Raw genomic sequence first — 15,778 nt, forward strand, 5'->3', positions numbered from 1 at the left:
CAACAGGTTGGCATTATTCCGTTTGGAAGGAAAAGGTAAAGCTAGGTCTTATATATTTAAGCTAACTTTCACAGAAACAGCAGCATGAAGGTAAAATGCCTTGCTGCATCTCACCAATCCCCTCCATACCAAAAAAAAATAGGTCACACTAACAAACAAGAGATGGTTGTGTCATTCCTTCCCCCCCGCCCACCTCTGTAGGTTTTCCACCAGAACTGATAGTTACATCCAAGAAAAATTTTAATGCTATACAGGAAAATGTTATCCTGAAAAATCACAGAATGGTTAGGGTGGGAAGGGACCTCTGGAGATCAGCTAGTCCAGCCCCCTGCCAAAGCAGGTTCCCCTAGAGCACGTTGCACAGGGTCGCGTCCAGGCGGGTTTTGAATATCTCCAGAGAAGGAGACTCCACAATCTCCCTAGGCAGCCTGTTCCAGTGCTCTGTCACCCTCAAAGGAAAGAAGTTTAGGATAACTAGGTTCCCTTTCCTCCTGATCTATTTTGTAGATAAGTAGGAATGGTATCTCAGCAGCTCTTCACCTGCTCCTCTCAACCCCCAAAGCAGAAACGGATGGGAATTAGTACTAGGTTTTGTGATAACCAATTCTTAAACAAGCCATATTTCAAAACAAAAGGAAGGCACAGACAGGGAATGAAGCACACACATGGTTTAATTTACAGCACCAAAGACATTCCTACTTTTCCCCACAGTTCAAATAATCTTATCGCTACATTCAGGTGAACTGTAAATAATCTTATTATTATGAAGGAGCGTGAGATGGAGAAAATCGCCCATGCACTGCAAACCACAAGTTTCTATGGAAAAGTGTACTTTATTTAAAATTCCTCCAGGTTTTTCTTAGTCATTGAAGCTAAACAGCTGTTCAATAAAAATGGAAGTCTGAAAACAGACTGATCAATAGCCCTTCCTTCATCAGCACACACATCCTGGGATGCCAGTTTCACTGGTTATCTAGTCATCAAGACAAGATCTGATTTAAGAGGGAAAATGTTGGAAGGATATGAGCAAAAAATAGGATTTGGTTTGCTTGCTTTGGGGAGTGGAAGGAATGGAAGAAAAAAAAAACAATGATGACCATCTTTTTCCTTTCACAAACTGATTTTCAAAATTTTTGCATTTATAAATATACGAGAGACCTTCACTGACAGGTATTTTAGATTGTAAACAGTTCTGCAATTGATAGACTGCAATCACATTTCCCTCCTTTGAAAGAGATCTCTAGTTTCATTAGCAATAAATATGAGTCAGAACAGATACAATGGCATATACTGATGCCATCAATACAATAGATGCTTATTAATGCAACAAGTCTGCCTAAGAATCTGCAACAGTATGTAACAAATTTTCATTTACATAAGCATGCATGTATACCACTTAAAGTACAAATGAATTAAAAATGATCATCTGGCTTGCCTACTTCATATTTTTTAAATTTTTCAAAATAGCTGAAGTAATTTGCTTCACATCTTTGAAACTGGGATATAAACAAGAAGCACCAAGTTTGAAGGAATTCTTATTTGCAGTGTTGAATTTATCAAAACCATACACCTTAGAATCACCAAATCAATCAGGTTGGAAGAGACCTCTGGGATCATCGAGTCCGACCATTGCCCTGACACCACCATGGCACTAAGTGCCATGTCCAGTCTTTTCTTAAACACATCCAGAGATGGTGACTCCACCACCTCCCTGGGCAGACCATTCCAGTGTCTAATGACCCTTTCTGTGAAGAAATGCTTCCTAATGTCCAACCTGAACCTCCCCGGCGAAGCTTGAGGCTGTGCCCTCTTGTCCTATCGCTAGTTGCCCGGGAGAAGAGGCTGACTCCCACTTCACTACAACCTCCCTTAAGGTAGTTGTAGACTGCACTAAGGTCACCTCTGAACCTCCTCTTCTCCAGGCTAAACAACCCCAGCTCCCTCAGCCGTTCCTCATAGGTCAGACCCTCCAGACCCTTCACCAGCTTGGTCGCCCTCCTCTGGACTCGCTCCAACACCTCAACATCTTTCTTGAAGTGTAAGGCCCAGAACTGGACTCAATATTCAAGGTGCGGCCTCACCAGTGCCGAGTACATCAGGGCTTATGCCTTCTTGGGAGCCATTTTCTTGGTTTTAAGCAATTTTACATCAAAAGTCAGAAAATGGAACTTGAAATCAGTAACACTTTTTCACTGTTTAAACTGCTAAAATTGGTAATAAGAGTTTAACAAATAAAAATTTTAATACATTTCTAGAGCTCCACAGGAATAAACTGATCTTATGCAAATTCAGAAATAAAAATGTTTCAAAAAGTATTACTTTTTATCAGTGAATTATAACAAATACAGCTAGAACAAGTATTACAAACGCAAGACAGGGAAAGCTAGGAATAAAAGTCCTAAGTCAAATGCTTGGTAAGATATGTTGATACACCACTAGGATAAACTAATTCTAAATTTGCCTGTACACTTCCACCAGACAGGCAGTCATGTTAGTACAGTGATAAGCGTAGCTTCAGGTAGAACATAGAAGCTGAACATTTAAATAGTTTATTTTGCCTTCACCTGATGGTGCATTTCCAGCAGCAGTTGAGAGTAATCAGATATTAATGGGCATTTCAACATTTTAGGGATGATTTTCCTGTAACTATTTTTCTTTACACATGATTTAAGTATTTCCTTCATGAACTACTACATAAGACACCAAAAGAACAAGGTGGCAAGTATTTTTCCTAATGTTTTAAAGATCTGTGACTGTCAGCTTAAAAAAAATCCAAATCTATCAAAAACACACATTCACATCTTTATTTTCGTCCCTGCATTTCCATATGTACTTGTACATAACATGTCTTTCATCCTCTGTTCCCACAGGAATTTTTAAGAAGAAAACCCTAAAAGGAGTAACTGATGAGCGTTCTTCTCCAAGCAGCACAGGATAAAGCACTCTGTGAAAAACTGCCTGCCTTCAAAATAGCTGTAATTTTTTAATTGTCATTGATGAGACCAAGTTCACACACTTCAAGGATGACAAAAGTACCAGACAGCATCTTTCCTCGGGACTGCCTATGGTCTCAATGTCATCAAGAACAAGAGATGTCAACTGTTTTATATAAAAAAAACCAAAAAAAACCCCAAACAAACAACAAACAACCAAAAAAAAAAAACCAAAACCAAAAACAAAAACAACAAAAAAAACCACCAACAAACCCAAAAAAACCAATTTCTCTCAAAGTTCTGCTGAAGATCATTCAATTACGAAAAGTGTGGGTAAAAGAGAATCACAAGCAACTCCTAAAACAATTCTTCAGAATACTCTATATAATTTATTGACATTTATATTTAAGAGTTTGAATTATCCCCTTTTAATTAGTCAAGGCATGAACATTTCTTAAACCTCAGATTACTTGGAACCTTTCTATAAACTCAGAAATGACGATGCTGGCAAGGAGCTCTGGTCCACCATCTAATTCAGAATTTGGCATCTGAAAGCAGGTAGAAAAAAGTACCCTTTTCAGAAGCAAGAGCTCCAAGATAAATTAGACAATTATCATTAGATAAATATCTTGCCTCAATGAATGTGTGCACCTAATACCCAGTAATTAAGCATTCACTTCAAATTGAGAAGCACGAAGCTTTCTTTTTAAGTCATCAGCATTCTTTAAGGCATACCTGCACACTGTCTAGCAATCCTCATCACAACACAATCACCTCATAGCACTCAACACTGTATAAATGCTATACAAAAAGGGCAACTCTGTTCCAAAATATCCTCCTCTCTAGAAGGATCAAATTATCTCTAAAATGATTTCTCTCAATTCTGTGGAATAAGCTGCACAACAGAACCACCACACCATTGAGATCAGCAGAATAGAAATTCTTGACCATATCTTCATACCTTATTTTTTTTTGTATATAACTTTATCATTACTTTTGTCTAATTTCTGAAATACTTGCATGCTTCCCTGCAACACTTTCTCCAAAATAAACAATCTGTGTATTTTATAACAACCTGCAATGAAGAACTATGACAGGTATTTTATTTTTTGGCAACTCAAAATAAAGTCAGGTACAGTCCTCCAGCCCTGAGGCCAGCTAGCACAGTTAAGCTCAATTTTATTTATTTTTTTTTTTTTATACGGTAGACTGAAAGGAGCCGGCTACGCTCAAACTGCTCATAATGTTCTGGGACTACCTCATTGCCTGAAAGTGCTAGGTGGCCCACACCAAAACTGCACAGGGAGCATCCTAACAGTTTAACAGCATGCACCATTGCAAGTCAGCCCCTAGGTCAATGCCATGGCTCTGTTCAAGTTACTGGAATACATATATAACCTTAAAAAACATCCTGAGATTATTTATGTTACTCTACGGGTTACAGTTACCAGCAAAAATTATCATTATAGCAATACTGATGCAATCAGTAAAACCAGAGCAGCCAGCCGTCTGATATCAAAAACTGATTACTCAAGGTTAAGATTCTTACAGTCAGCAGGTTCTATCCCTCACAAGCTAGCAGGTAAGAGTTGTTTTGTTCTTAAATCATTTTCAGTGTTGATATAGCTCACACACACACACTTTCCACACCTGCTCCCACCCTGCTTGACATCATTTTAATAAATCATTCCAGACATCAGACTTTAATGCTGTTATTTTTTGTGGCCCATTATGTCACATTCTAATTTTAAAGTTTTCAATTACATAAAGGTACTTTTGTGGCTGAGAAAATACTCCTGCAAGCCAATTCACAATTGCATAAACAATCAGCTTAAACATCTTGTTTAGTTTGCCAGCACAGTCTGAAACAGTAAAAGGAGAAGCTGAAGTCTCCAAACCGCTGTTCATTTTGTAGCAGCATCAAACCTAAAAGTTAGACTCAACAATTTAAGAATCAACAAATTATTTCACTGATCATTTCAGTATATAGCATGGAAAGGAAGAGGAAGGTCTCAGGAAAGAAGGGAGAGTTGCCACCAGTAAAGAGGAAAGAAAATGCAAAATATAAACAACTAATTAAAAAAAAAAAAAAAAGAACAGGCAGACATTTACTCACACTAATAGATTTTTTCGACTGATACACCCTAAATGGTACAGAAGATATGTACAAAACGATAACACCTAAGGGCCATATCTTACTTCATTAACATTTCTACAGCCTTCCACAGAACTGATTGCCCAAAGGCTGCATACCACTTTGTACCTTCTTGCTTTCTCACAAATGGTTGCAGCCATACACTTGTCCCTTAAGTGATATCCCTTATTTACTTTTGAGATCTCCTTCCTTCAGGATTTCCTTATTTCTCCAATTTTACTATTTCCTTCGCTTCTTCACCTTGTCTTTCAGCAAGTATTTTCCTATCAGACAGTTAACAGTACACTGGCATTCCCTACAGTTATGCTCCTGAGACAAGGTCTTCTACTTTTGTCCCCCAAAACATATCCTTCACCTGTATGCAGAAGAAACAGCAAAGTAGCTGCTTTTAATCACTTCCTCAAGACTCACCTTTACAATAACAGAGATAGCTACCTAGATCCAATTAGAGGTTCAGTAGACAAATGGTATTTTCCACCAATGCAGAATTCTTAGTCTGGATCATTCCTCTATTTCCTCCCCTGTACCTCCCCATTACTTCATGTAAACCCACCAGGTTGCCTTACTCCCTTGACTTCTCAAACAGTTTTACCATCTTGTCTAAGCATCTGTAGAACATATATCAGGACGTAGTAACTGCCCAAGTAACTAGCCATTACACAGTATCAAAATTTAAACAAACCACTAGTATCTCACTGACATTTTAAATAGACGAGAGCCGAGCAATGGATTTATACAGAGAAATGCATAAATCTGAGTTTTTATTTTAGCTTACAGGATATAACTAAAGTTTATTCTTTGCAAAACATGAATATAAGTAGAAAATATTGGACTAAGAGTTCTCTTTGTATTTATCAAAATTATTATTTTAGAATGATAGTTTTCCCCAAACACATCATTATGAGCATTCACCCCCTTTACCAAATATTCTGCTGTGCAGACACGACACCCAAGCCATTCAGGAAGGAGCCATCCATTGCCAGCAAAACTGGCAGGGCTACAAAACTCTTCAAATGGCCTACAGAAAAATCTCTGCATTCCTTCTTCCTTTAGTGATGTAGCTGAAATTTACTTTCTACAGCATTTTCTAAGTCCTTAGGAAATAGTGCGTCTCCATTTTAACAGTACCCTAAAATGGCTGGTGAAAGAAGGGGATGGATGGATGTATAAAAATGAAGTTCTATATGAAACAAGGCATATGCAAGATACACACTCACAAAAACCACATACAACCTGTACCCACCCCTATGCATCCACCTACTGGTAAATTTTTCAAACACCTGATGACAGTCCATTATAAACTGGACTGACAAAGAGGGCATTATTCAGGAATTGACATATTTCCAAGTAACCCACTTTTTTCAGCCAACCCTAGATCAGAGGCTTCCATCACCTACTTTACATACAAAAATGTCATTAGACACACTCTGGTCTGTTGGTATTTCTCCCTGCCTCAGAAGTTCATTCAAATGGTTTTCCTATTTCCCTTCCTGCAGTCTGAAACTTCAGGAATACTGAGACTGTATATGGATCGTATTCCAGCAGGGTCTAGGACTTCGTCAGGTTTTCATTGTTCTGGTTCCCAAGCGACTCTGCTCTAGCATGATCTACAGTTTTTGGCATTTCACCTCACCCAGTGAAACGTTTACCCTGGTGTAGGCTAGGATGCTCTTTTGAATAGTGAAACAAGGCTTCTTTCAAACTTTAAGCAGTGATACACATGCAAAATGACTTTCCCCCCAGCAGGTGAATAGAGCTCTTGGATGACTATCAATTTATTGTACACTTGAAGACTAATTTAGCTTCATTTTAAAACTTATTATTATATTTAGTGTACCATTATTCTCATTGGTTTATATCATTATTTGGAGGGTACATTCTTGATCTTCACCCACACCATCATTATTCTTTTCTGATATTTAAAAGTGCATTTCTACTAAGATGCTATAATCTCCTTAATTACTTTGTCACCTTTCTTATTTAGTTTTTTCGAAGTGTCACTCCTGTCACATTTTAAAGAAAATAAAAAATGAATAGTCATTGACTATTGCGACATATTGACTACAGCTAGTCAGAATAGCAAAAAGAAGGAAGGTGTAAAGTTCCTAGAATTGTTCTGACAGAGATTTTCCACTAAATACAGCATTCTCCTTTTCATTTCTGGGTCACTGTGAAGCAAATTATTTGATTTCTACTTTATTGAACATAACTTTAAGATATTAATAAATATCAGAGGCAAATAAGCCCATGTAACTTCTCAGAGATTAAGCATTAACCAATTAAAATGCAACTGTAGCGCCGTAGCTTATTGCCACCTTTATTATCATCACTCAAAACCCTCTGTGCATTGTACCCTTCTCTCAACAATCCATCCTTTTAGTTTTTCCTTTAAACTTAATCTGTATCTTATTGAACTTTAACAATCTAATTTACCTTCTAAACCTAGAAGACTACCAAACTCATATATACATATCCATACATGCGAGAAAAGCTTCAGATCTGCAGAATCACACACCATCATGGTTAGAAGTAGCCAAATGCCTTCTTTGAAGGACAAAAAAAAAAACAACAAAAACACACTAACATAGGAACTTCCCCATTCAAGAGGATCTTTCACCTTTTAATTAAGAGCCCCATTATATAAATGGGGAGAAATTTAATGAAATATAACAAGGGCAAGTGTAGAGTCCTGCATCTGGGCAAGAACAACCTCATGTATGAGTACAAGTTGGGGACAGAGCTGTTGGAGGGCAGCGGAGGGGAAAGGGACCTGGGGGTCCTAGTGGACAACAGGATGACCATGAGCCAGCAGTGTGCCCTTGTGGCCAAGAAGGCCAATGGCATCCTGGGGTGGATTAGAAGGGGTGTGGTTAGTAGGTCAAGAGAGGTTCTCCTCCCCCTCTACTCTGCCCTGGTGAGGCCGCATCTGGAATATTGTGTCCAGTTCTGGGCCCCTCAGTTCAAGAAGGACAGGGAACTGCTAGAGAGAGTCCAGCGCAGAGCCACGAAGATGATGAAGGGGGTGGAACATCTCCCTTAAGAGGAGAGGCTGAGGGAGCTGGGTCTCTTTAGCTTGGAGAAGAGGAGACTGAGGGGTGACCTCATTAATGTTTATAAATATGTAAAGGGCAAGTGTCATGAGGATGGAGCCAGGCTCTTCTCAGTGACATCCCTTGACAGGACAAGGGGCAATGGGTGCAAGCTGGAACACAGGAGGTTCCACATAAATATGAGGAAAAACTTCTTTACGGTGAGGGTGACCGAACACTGGAACAGGCTGCCCAGAGAGGTTGTGGAGTCTCCTTCTCTGGAGACATTCAAAACTCGCCTGGACGCGTTCCTGTGTGACATGATCTAGGTAATCCTGCTCCGGCAGGAGGATTGGACTAGATGATCTTTTGAGGTCCCTTCCAATCCCTAACATTCTGTGATTCTGTGATAAATTCAAGGCCTCTCTCAACCAGAACAGTAAAAACTTCTGAACATTATTATATCAGCATCCTTCTCAAACACACACAGAGGGCTTACAACTTTCTATTTGATTCTTGTCCCCACAAATAACCTACTATTACCAGCTGAGTACGAGTATTGGTTTCTCTCATGCAATTCTTAGCACTCAGCAGAAATCAGCCAGAAGTACTACACTATTTTGCTAAGTTTTATCCCTACAAGAGAAGACAAGCAAATAACATCAGATCCCTCGTATTTCAAAACATACATCAAGACTGCTAGCGTCACCTTCAACTTCTTGAGGTAGTAGTATTAACTGCTAAGTAGTTAATTAAATTAAAAAAAAAAAGTTTGAATGTCTCACTAATATTACAGGGGATGATGACAACCCGATACTGCAGAAAGATTTCTCACTGCATTTTAAAAATACGGTATGATTTTAAAAAAGAAGAGTAGCTAAATCTGGAGAAAAGACATCTTGTATATTGTATAAGTCAGCTCTAGGAAAAGAATTAATCTTCGGTCTGGAGAACACATAGTCCAGATGACTGAAACACTAAAACAAACAAATTTTCAGGAATCGATATTTTTCTGTATTACTAGCTGCAAAATGCTTTTAAAAAGTGAATCAAGACTCAAAATCTCTCTTCAAAGTAAGTACACAGTATCACTCTTTCAGTTCAACCATTATAGTATTCCCAGACTTCCTATATGAAAGGCTTACTTGCCCTCTTTGACAAAAACCAAGAAACAGAAGAACTGTGGAGAAGTGCTCTTCTGTTTACACCCACTACATCTTTTTTTCATGCAGTAATGTAAGGCCTTATTCATACCTTGGTTATGCTAACTATCTATAAGTGTGAGAAACTAAAAGAAAACTCAATCTCTCTCCCAATAGAAAAAGAGGAAATTTAAGTTTTTCATGAGTTCTTCACCCTATGCCATTAGCTTACTTCAATGAGCTATGAAATACAAAATGTACATAATTCCACTTTACTTCAATGCCACATTTCACCACTTATTTAAGCAACTTCAAAAAAATAGCTGTTAATAATGGACATATATCACATTTCTTCAATCTCCCAGTTTCAACAACAGTCAAGATTTGCCAGAAATACTGAGCTCAGACACAAAAGATGGTCACAATACCTATGACTTGTTCCTGACAGCATCATCTCATTTGACTGATACTTCAATGAGGAAAATAGTTAAAAAGTCTTTTTAAAATAACAAAACAAATTCAATACATAAAAGCATTTTAAAAGTTTCGATTGCTTGATCTGGTTGCATTACTACTTGAAATAAGTTGTCTGCTAAACTCAGTATTCCTTGTTATTAGAACTCCATGCTGTGTGCTTTCTGTTCTATACATTGCTATTTAGAATCATCAATAATCATTTAAGAATCAGATCTTGCTTCCTGCAGAAAGGTCATGGCTGATGATTCTAAATGAAGATGAAGTACAAACAATAAAGCTTAATGTTCAGAAACTAGGTAAACTAAATCTAGAACACAAAGAAGATAGAATAGAAAACATGCATGTGAATTAACAGGTCCAATAAAGTAAGTCAGAAATCTCACAGAAATTTAGAGTGTTCAGACAGAAGCTCAATTCTAGCAATCTCAGTAAGCCCTCTCCCAGGGAGGGTTTTTCATTAATATGCATATTGCTATAAGGAAGTGGTATAAAAGGCTACAAGTAACACAAATATAGACCTTTTTGAGAAAAGAGTATAAAGTTATTTGTTTTCACAATACTTGAGCTCAAAAATAGATACAAACTTAATAAATTAAGACTGGTTAACATTACACGGTACATTACATACATGAAATACTGGACTTGATAAGCTATCTTGTATCACCTTGCTGTTCAGTTATGTAGGGAAAAAGAGGTAAATTCTTTAAAATGTTTCATGCTATTCCATGCAGCACAATACTCTTTAAGGAAAAAAAATGCAATCAACTCAGAAAAGCTAGAGAAAGAAACTTAGAAACTCGTTTTGGTTTTCTTTAGAGGAGACTTCAGACAACCTTCCCAGATTCTGCTCTGAAACTGGCCAGAAAGTTACTAGGACGACTTTAGAATTTCAGGCCCGATTACTGTTTTCTCATTTTCTCCATGGGTCACTGGCAAGGTGAGGAAGTTATGTCCAGTAAGTCAACCAGAGAGTAAGAAGTAATCAAAAAACAGACCAATACCATTTCAGTGTTCTCTCTTAGTCAAAATACCCACAATAATTTTCAGTTTAGAAAACAGAAAAAGCTCTTTATTACTCTACTTATCCTCTATAATTGTCTTTAAAAGATTCACATAAGATTTATGAAAGAAATACAAATTTTAGCACTTTTATTTCAATTCAAGAGCCAGAAGAACCCAGCAACCCTGGAACCTTCTCTCTAACATAGCCACAAGGTTGAGCAGCAGGAATTCACATCTCTACAGCTGTCTACAGATGCATGAAGTCTGAAACCCACTACCTTATTCTTATATTCTTGGACTGTATTTCCATGAAAGAATGGACTAATATTTACTAGAAGAAATAATATTTATTCCAATTGACAGCACAGATTTCTTGCTTGTCAGAGAGAAAAAGTACTCCCTTCCCCAAGTGATGCAAGTGGATTTTTCAAGCCTCATGACAGAAAATCTTCACACCTGCCTCACCTAGGAAATGCACAGAGATCCTTAACCTCAACATCTGTGCACTTAAGTGTCAGGTTACACAAGGAGCATTCCTAATGTTTCTGATGAGCTATTTAGATAAGGATTTATAGTTTTCTGTGAGCGTATCTGCATTAACCATACGACAAGTAACATTACATACAAACTTCACCTGCAATTTTCAAGAGAGTTTGCTGCTGGCATGATGCTGTTTTGAAAGACCTTTACTTTCACTTTCAAAAGCAAACACATAAAACAATAAAAAGAATGAAGCCTAAAATGACAGGTATATATTTTATTTGCCATGCTTTACATTAATCAGGCAAGCAATACTTTTATTCTGCTGCTTTCCTTGACATGAATGCAGAAGTAGACTTCTAACCAAGATGATATAAAGATATGAGACAAATGAGGTATAGGTAAATGTACAGCAGATTTTTTGAAAAATGCCTGTGTTGGTAACTCCAATTTAAAGTGTTTACACATAGCTAGATGTTCAATCTTTGCATATTCGAAAATATCAAAACACTTAAACAAGTTTAACATGGTTAGAAAGGACTTACTTTTATTGTAGCAAGTTGCTAGTACACCTTTATCTGCAGGACTGGTACTAATGTGCCAAATTTCACCCACTTGATGAAGGAGAACGTTTTTGTTTATAATGTTATTTTCGTCATCAAAATCTATGATGTGAATCTGCAAATACAATAGAAGAGAACATTAGGGTTTCAAATGTTTTCCTGTGGGTCTTAATTATACACGATGACTGCACAGAACAATTTAATGAGAATTTTATAACCTATATCTACTGTGATTAATTCTTATACTAACAATTTAGTATATCATTGATTCCATACAGGATATACTTTTCTAGAAAAACACAAGCAATTTCCCCATTTTGAGGAAATACCGTGTTTATTCTTCTCGATTTTGCAACTTAATGCTCGAAGGTGATTTTTTATTTTATGGCTAATAGTAAATAAGCCACTTGTACTGCAATTCAACACTTCTTATAGCAATAAACAGAAATAACAACATTACAATCCTTAGTCCAAATGTCTGCATCAATTCTGTAACCAACTCATCGAATTCAAGCATCCTACAAAGAAAGAAGGGGAGAAAGGGAAAGTACTCATTTGAAACAAATACTGTAAACTCAGTAAGGAACTTTTTGAGAGCTCACTTCAGCAATCACATATCTGTACCAATATATAAATCTGTAATACTTTTTATACTATATGGAAAAATAAAATATTGACCTGAATGATGAAGAAAAATAATATGATGTTTAAATAGATAAGATTTTTAAAAGACATACAGCTAGGTTTGCTTTTTGTGATTTTGATTTTTGTTTGTTGTGGGGTTTTGTTTGTTTGTTTTTAAACAGGCCTACCTTACTCTCATTTTTCCTGTTTTTAGTTAGTTGTTTTTCTATAGTTGCCTCAGAACTAGAAGAAATTGAGAAAGATTCTAACCTGGCACAACATACACAAGTAACTTTACTCATGGGTCTAATTCCACTAAGCTCAACAGTGAACAAATAAACTGTAGAATACCCACAATTTTTAGAGAACTGTATCCTCATTAAAAATTAATTAGCAAAGTTGGGTGAACAATGAAGAGAAAAAAACCAAGAGACATTCTATCATAATGACTGAATTCAGTCTACTGAATTAACACTGAATCACTGCAAAAATCTTAGCTACACAGTATTACAGAAAATTTTCTTAAAATATAGGAGCTGCCAAATAGGTCTCAACTTAGTCTAAATTAGTAATATTACACACTATTTTTTCTTAAAGGGATGAGTTCACATGTTACCTTTTTCTTTCTCTTTCAAACACAATGCTGGACCCTCATCACCTGTATTATTCTTCCACTCTGTCATCCCAGGCATATAAGCACCTCTGCAGTTGATCAGCAAGTTGTATTTTCAGACTTCATTTGTTGCCCTAAACCTAGAAATCTACCCAGGAATCAGGACACTATCCATCTACCCCACCAACTGCATAACCATCTTCCTGTCCAGCTTAAAGAGTGACTCTCCTACCTTTCAAAACTCTCCAGAGTAACATCACTTAGACTTATCTATCATTCCACTTTATTCTGGCTTTCCATACAACCCCCCTCTGATCTATTCCCTGTATCCCAGTTCAAGAGCTTCTGTCTATACAGAAAGCTCTTGCTCCTTTCATCATTAAAGATCAGTTTAACCTCATCCCTTGTTTTTTCTTGTTTTTTTTTTTAAATAAAAATTGAAAGACATCATCTATTCAGCCTTTTATGCTGCTCTAATCAGCTAAATTTTGATGTTCTGAATAAACTCAAACTGTTGAGAAGTCCAACAGCTACTTTACAAGCACAGAACTGGAAGCTAAAGAATAGCAACATATTCACAAATGTAAGGTAAAACATTTTCAACAAACTCATGTCAAGAAGAGTAACTCCTGTTGTATTTTTTACACAGCAAAATACTGATAATTGGCATTAGCATAACAGAGAGAAGTGGATCTCTGAAATTTACTGAATTGGGTATTTAACAGAGAAACAGTGTGAAATATGCGAAGATCTGTCGTAGTTTAAAAGTTACAAGTTGTTTTAGTTTCCCCATGTAAGACACAACCAGATTTGCTAAATGTGCTTGTTTTCAGCTAACTCAAGAAAAAAAAAAAAACACAAAAAAAAAAACGGTAAAGAGGGGGAAGGCAATCTTCCACTGGAGTCGCTGGAGTCTCCTTTGGCAGCCCAACCCAAGTCCCTGAAGGTGAACCACAAATCTAAATCCCATTTACTACAGCCACACACATTCTCTACCCACACTAACCAGGTTAAGAGGGTCACTCAGCACATAAGCTAAGGGAGTGCCCTTTACCCGGTCTGAAGCCCTTTGAAGGCACAAATAACCAGTTTCTCCTCTCCTGTTATGTTTCTGCTTCAGCTGACATTATGGATAGCTGGAAACTCTGCGGGAACACACAGTTAACAGATTAAAGGACTGAGACTTTGAGGAAATATGAAATTTAATTCTTATGCAAGGGTATTGTTTATACCCTTTTGAGTTGAAAAATGACATATTTCACAGCTATGTCAAACAACACAGTCTACCAGAAAAAGTTATCAGCTTAACAGAAAGAACTGCAAGAGTTCCCCCAATGTTTTTCTGCTAATAATATTCTTAATCATGTTGATTTAAATACATGATAAATTGTATTCATCATATGGAATAGTGACTTTGCTAAATACTAAGGACTAAAGAATTTTAATAAAAATGTACTAGTACCGAATGCTGTACCAGTGTGATGCCATGAAGACAAATATTTGCAGAAATAAATATTCACCTATAATAACTGTCTGACAGAACCAGACAAACTTCAGTTCTGTGGAGTGTTACCCTTCAGTTCTTGAATCATGATCTTTCTAACCTTTCTTGATGGAGAGTAGAAATGAGCTTCACCGTGGATTAGTTAGTGCAGCATATGGACACCAGAGATGAGGATACAGAAAACGTTAAGTGTAAGTAAGCCAAGTCCACACAGAGAACTTTCTCAACATGACTGTAGTGTAATGGTTAATGATACATGTAATCATAGCTCTTGTGGAACACAATCCTTGTGGAAAAGACCTCTTACAAGTGACTGGGTTTATTACCAGTAACTACACAAATGAGTTACTAATCTGCTCTAATTACACTGGGAAAAATTCCCACTGAACAGTAGTCGAAGTATTGAGGAAAAAGGAGTGAGATTTGAATGAGAACAAGTAACTATTTACTTCCCCTCAAAATCTGGAGGAATTACTAATTGCTAAGGAAAATGCTGAGGAAGGGAGACTAAAACTAACCAATTTCAACAGAAAATATCTCTTTTTCTTCAATTATGCAATCTCTGTAATTTATTTTCTTTCATCGGGCACCCCTGGGCAGCAGAGATTGGAGACTGCAGAACTGTTTTAGTTCGGCCAGTGCCCTGCTTTGTGACTATATAATGCCATGCATTAAGGTAACCCATGAAAATAAGTATTTTAGGTTCTAAGACACTAGACTGAAAATAACTTGGAGAGTTCTGAGAATGAGAGAGATCAGAAAAGAATCAGTGATGTATACTTCCTTTATATGCTTCCAAAGCATACAGTAAATGCATCAAACTACGAACGGTATAAAACGCCACAGTTTAGCAACAATGAAAGTACTGAAGACAAAAGTTCTAAAACTACACTGAGTAGAACACAGATCTTACATCAAAAAGAAGCTACTTAAGCAATTTCCAGCAAGTTATGAAGACCATATAACAAGTACTACACATTGTTAATATCTCAAATATCAACTGAATATAAAATCTTATAAATATTTTCCTTTGCTTTGAAATATTAGTGTTAATAGCAAAATATTTTCACCAGATCTCCTATGAATGCCTAAATTGCTTCATACAGCAATAAACCTCAATGAGGCAGAAGCTCCCATGCCAGCTGTACAACCACTGCTCTTTCATTTGCACTACACCTGTCCATGACCAAAGGGGAAGAAATATTCTGCACTTGGTGGTGCTGCATAAAAAAACTCTCACTGTGCAGTACTTGGCC

At 37.0% G+C, this 15,778-nt stretch overlaps 1 protein-coding gene across 2 annotated transcripts in view; it reads right to left on the reverse strand.

Annotated features, from left to right (window-relative positions):
* EIPR1 (EARP complex and GARP complex interacting protein 1) overlaps positions 1-15,778 on the reverse strand; it is a 97,114-nt gene that overhangs the window by 65,206 nt on the left and 16,130 nt on the right. For both annotated transcript variants that reach the window (XM_068398906.1, XM_068398914.1), the window contains one exon: positions 11,764-11,896. In XM_068398906.1, coding sequence (XP_068255007.1) covers positions 11,764-11,896 — 133 coding nt within the window. The remainder of the gene's footprint in view (positions 1-11,763; positions 11,897-15,778) is intronic.

This window comes from Nyctibius grandis, chromosome 1 (assembly GCF_013368605.1).
Source record: "Nyctibius grandis isolate bNycGra1 chromosome 1, bNycGra1.pri, whole genome shotgun sequence".
Lineage (NCBI taxonomy): Eukaryota > Metazoa > Chordata > Aves > Nyctibiiformes > Nyctibiidae > Nyctibius > Nyctibius grandis.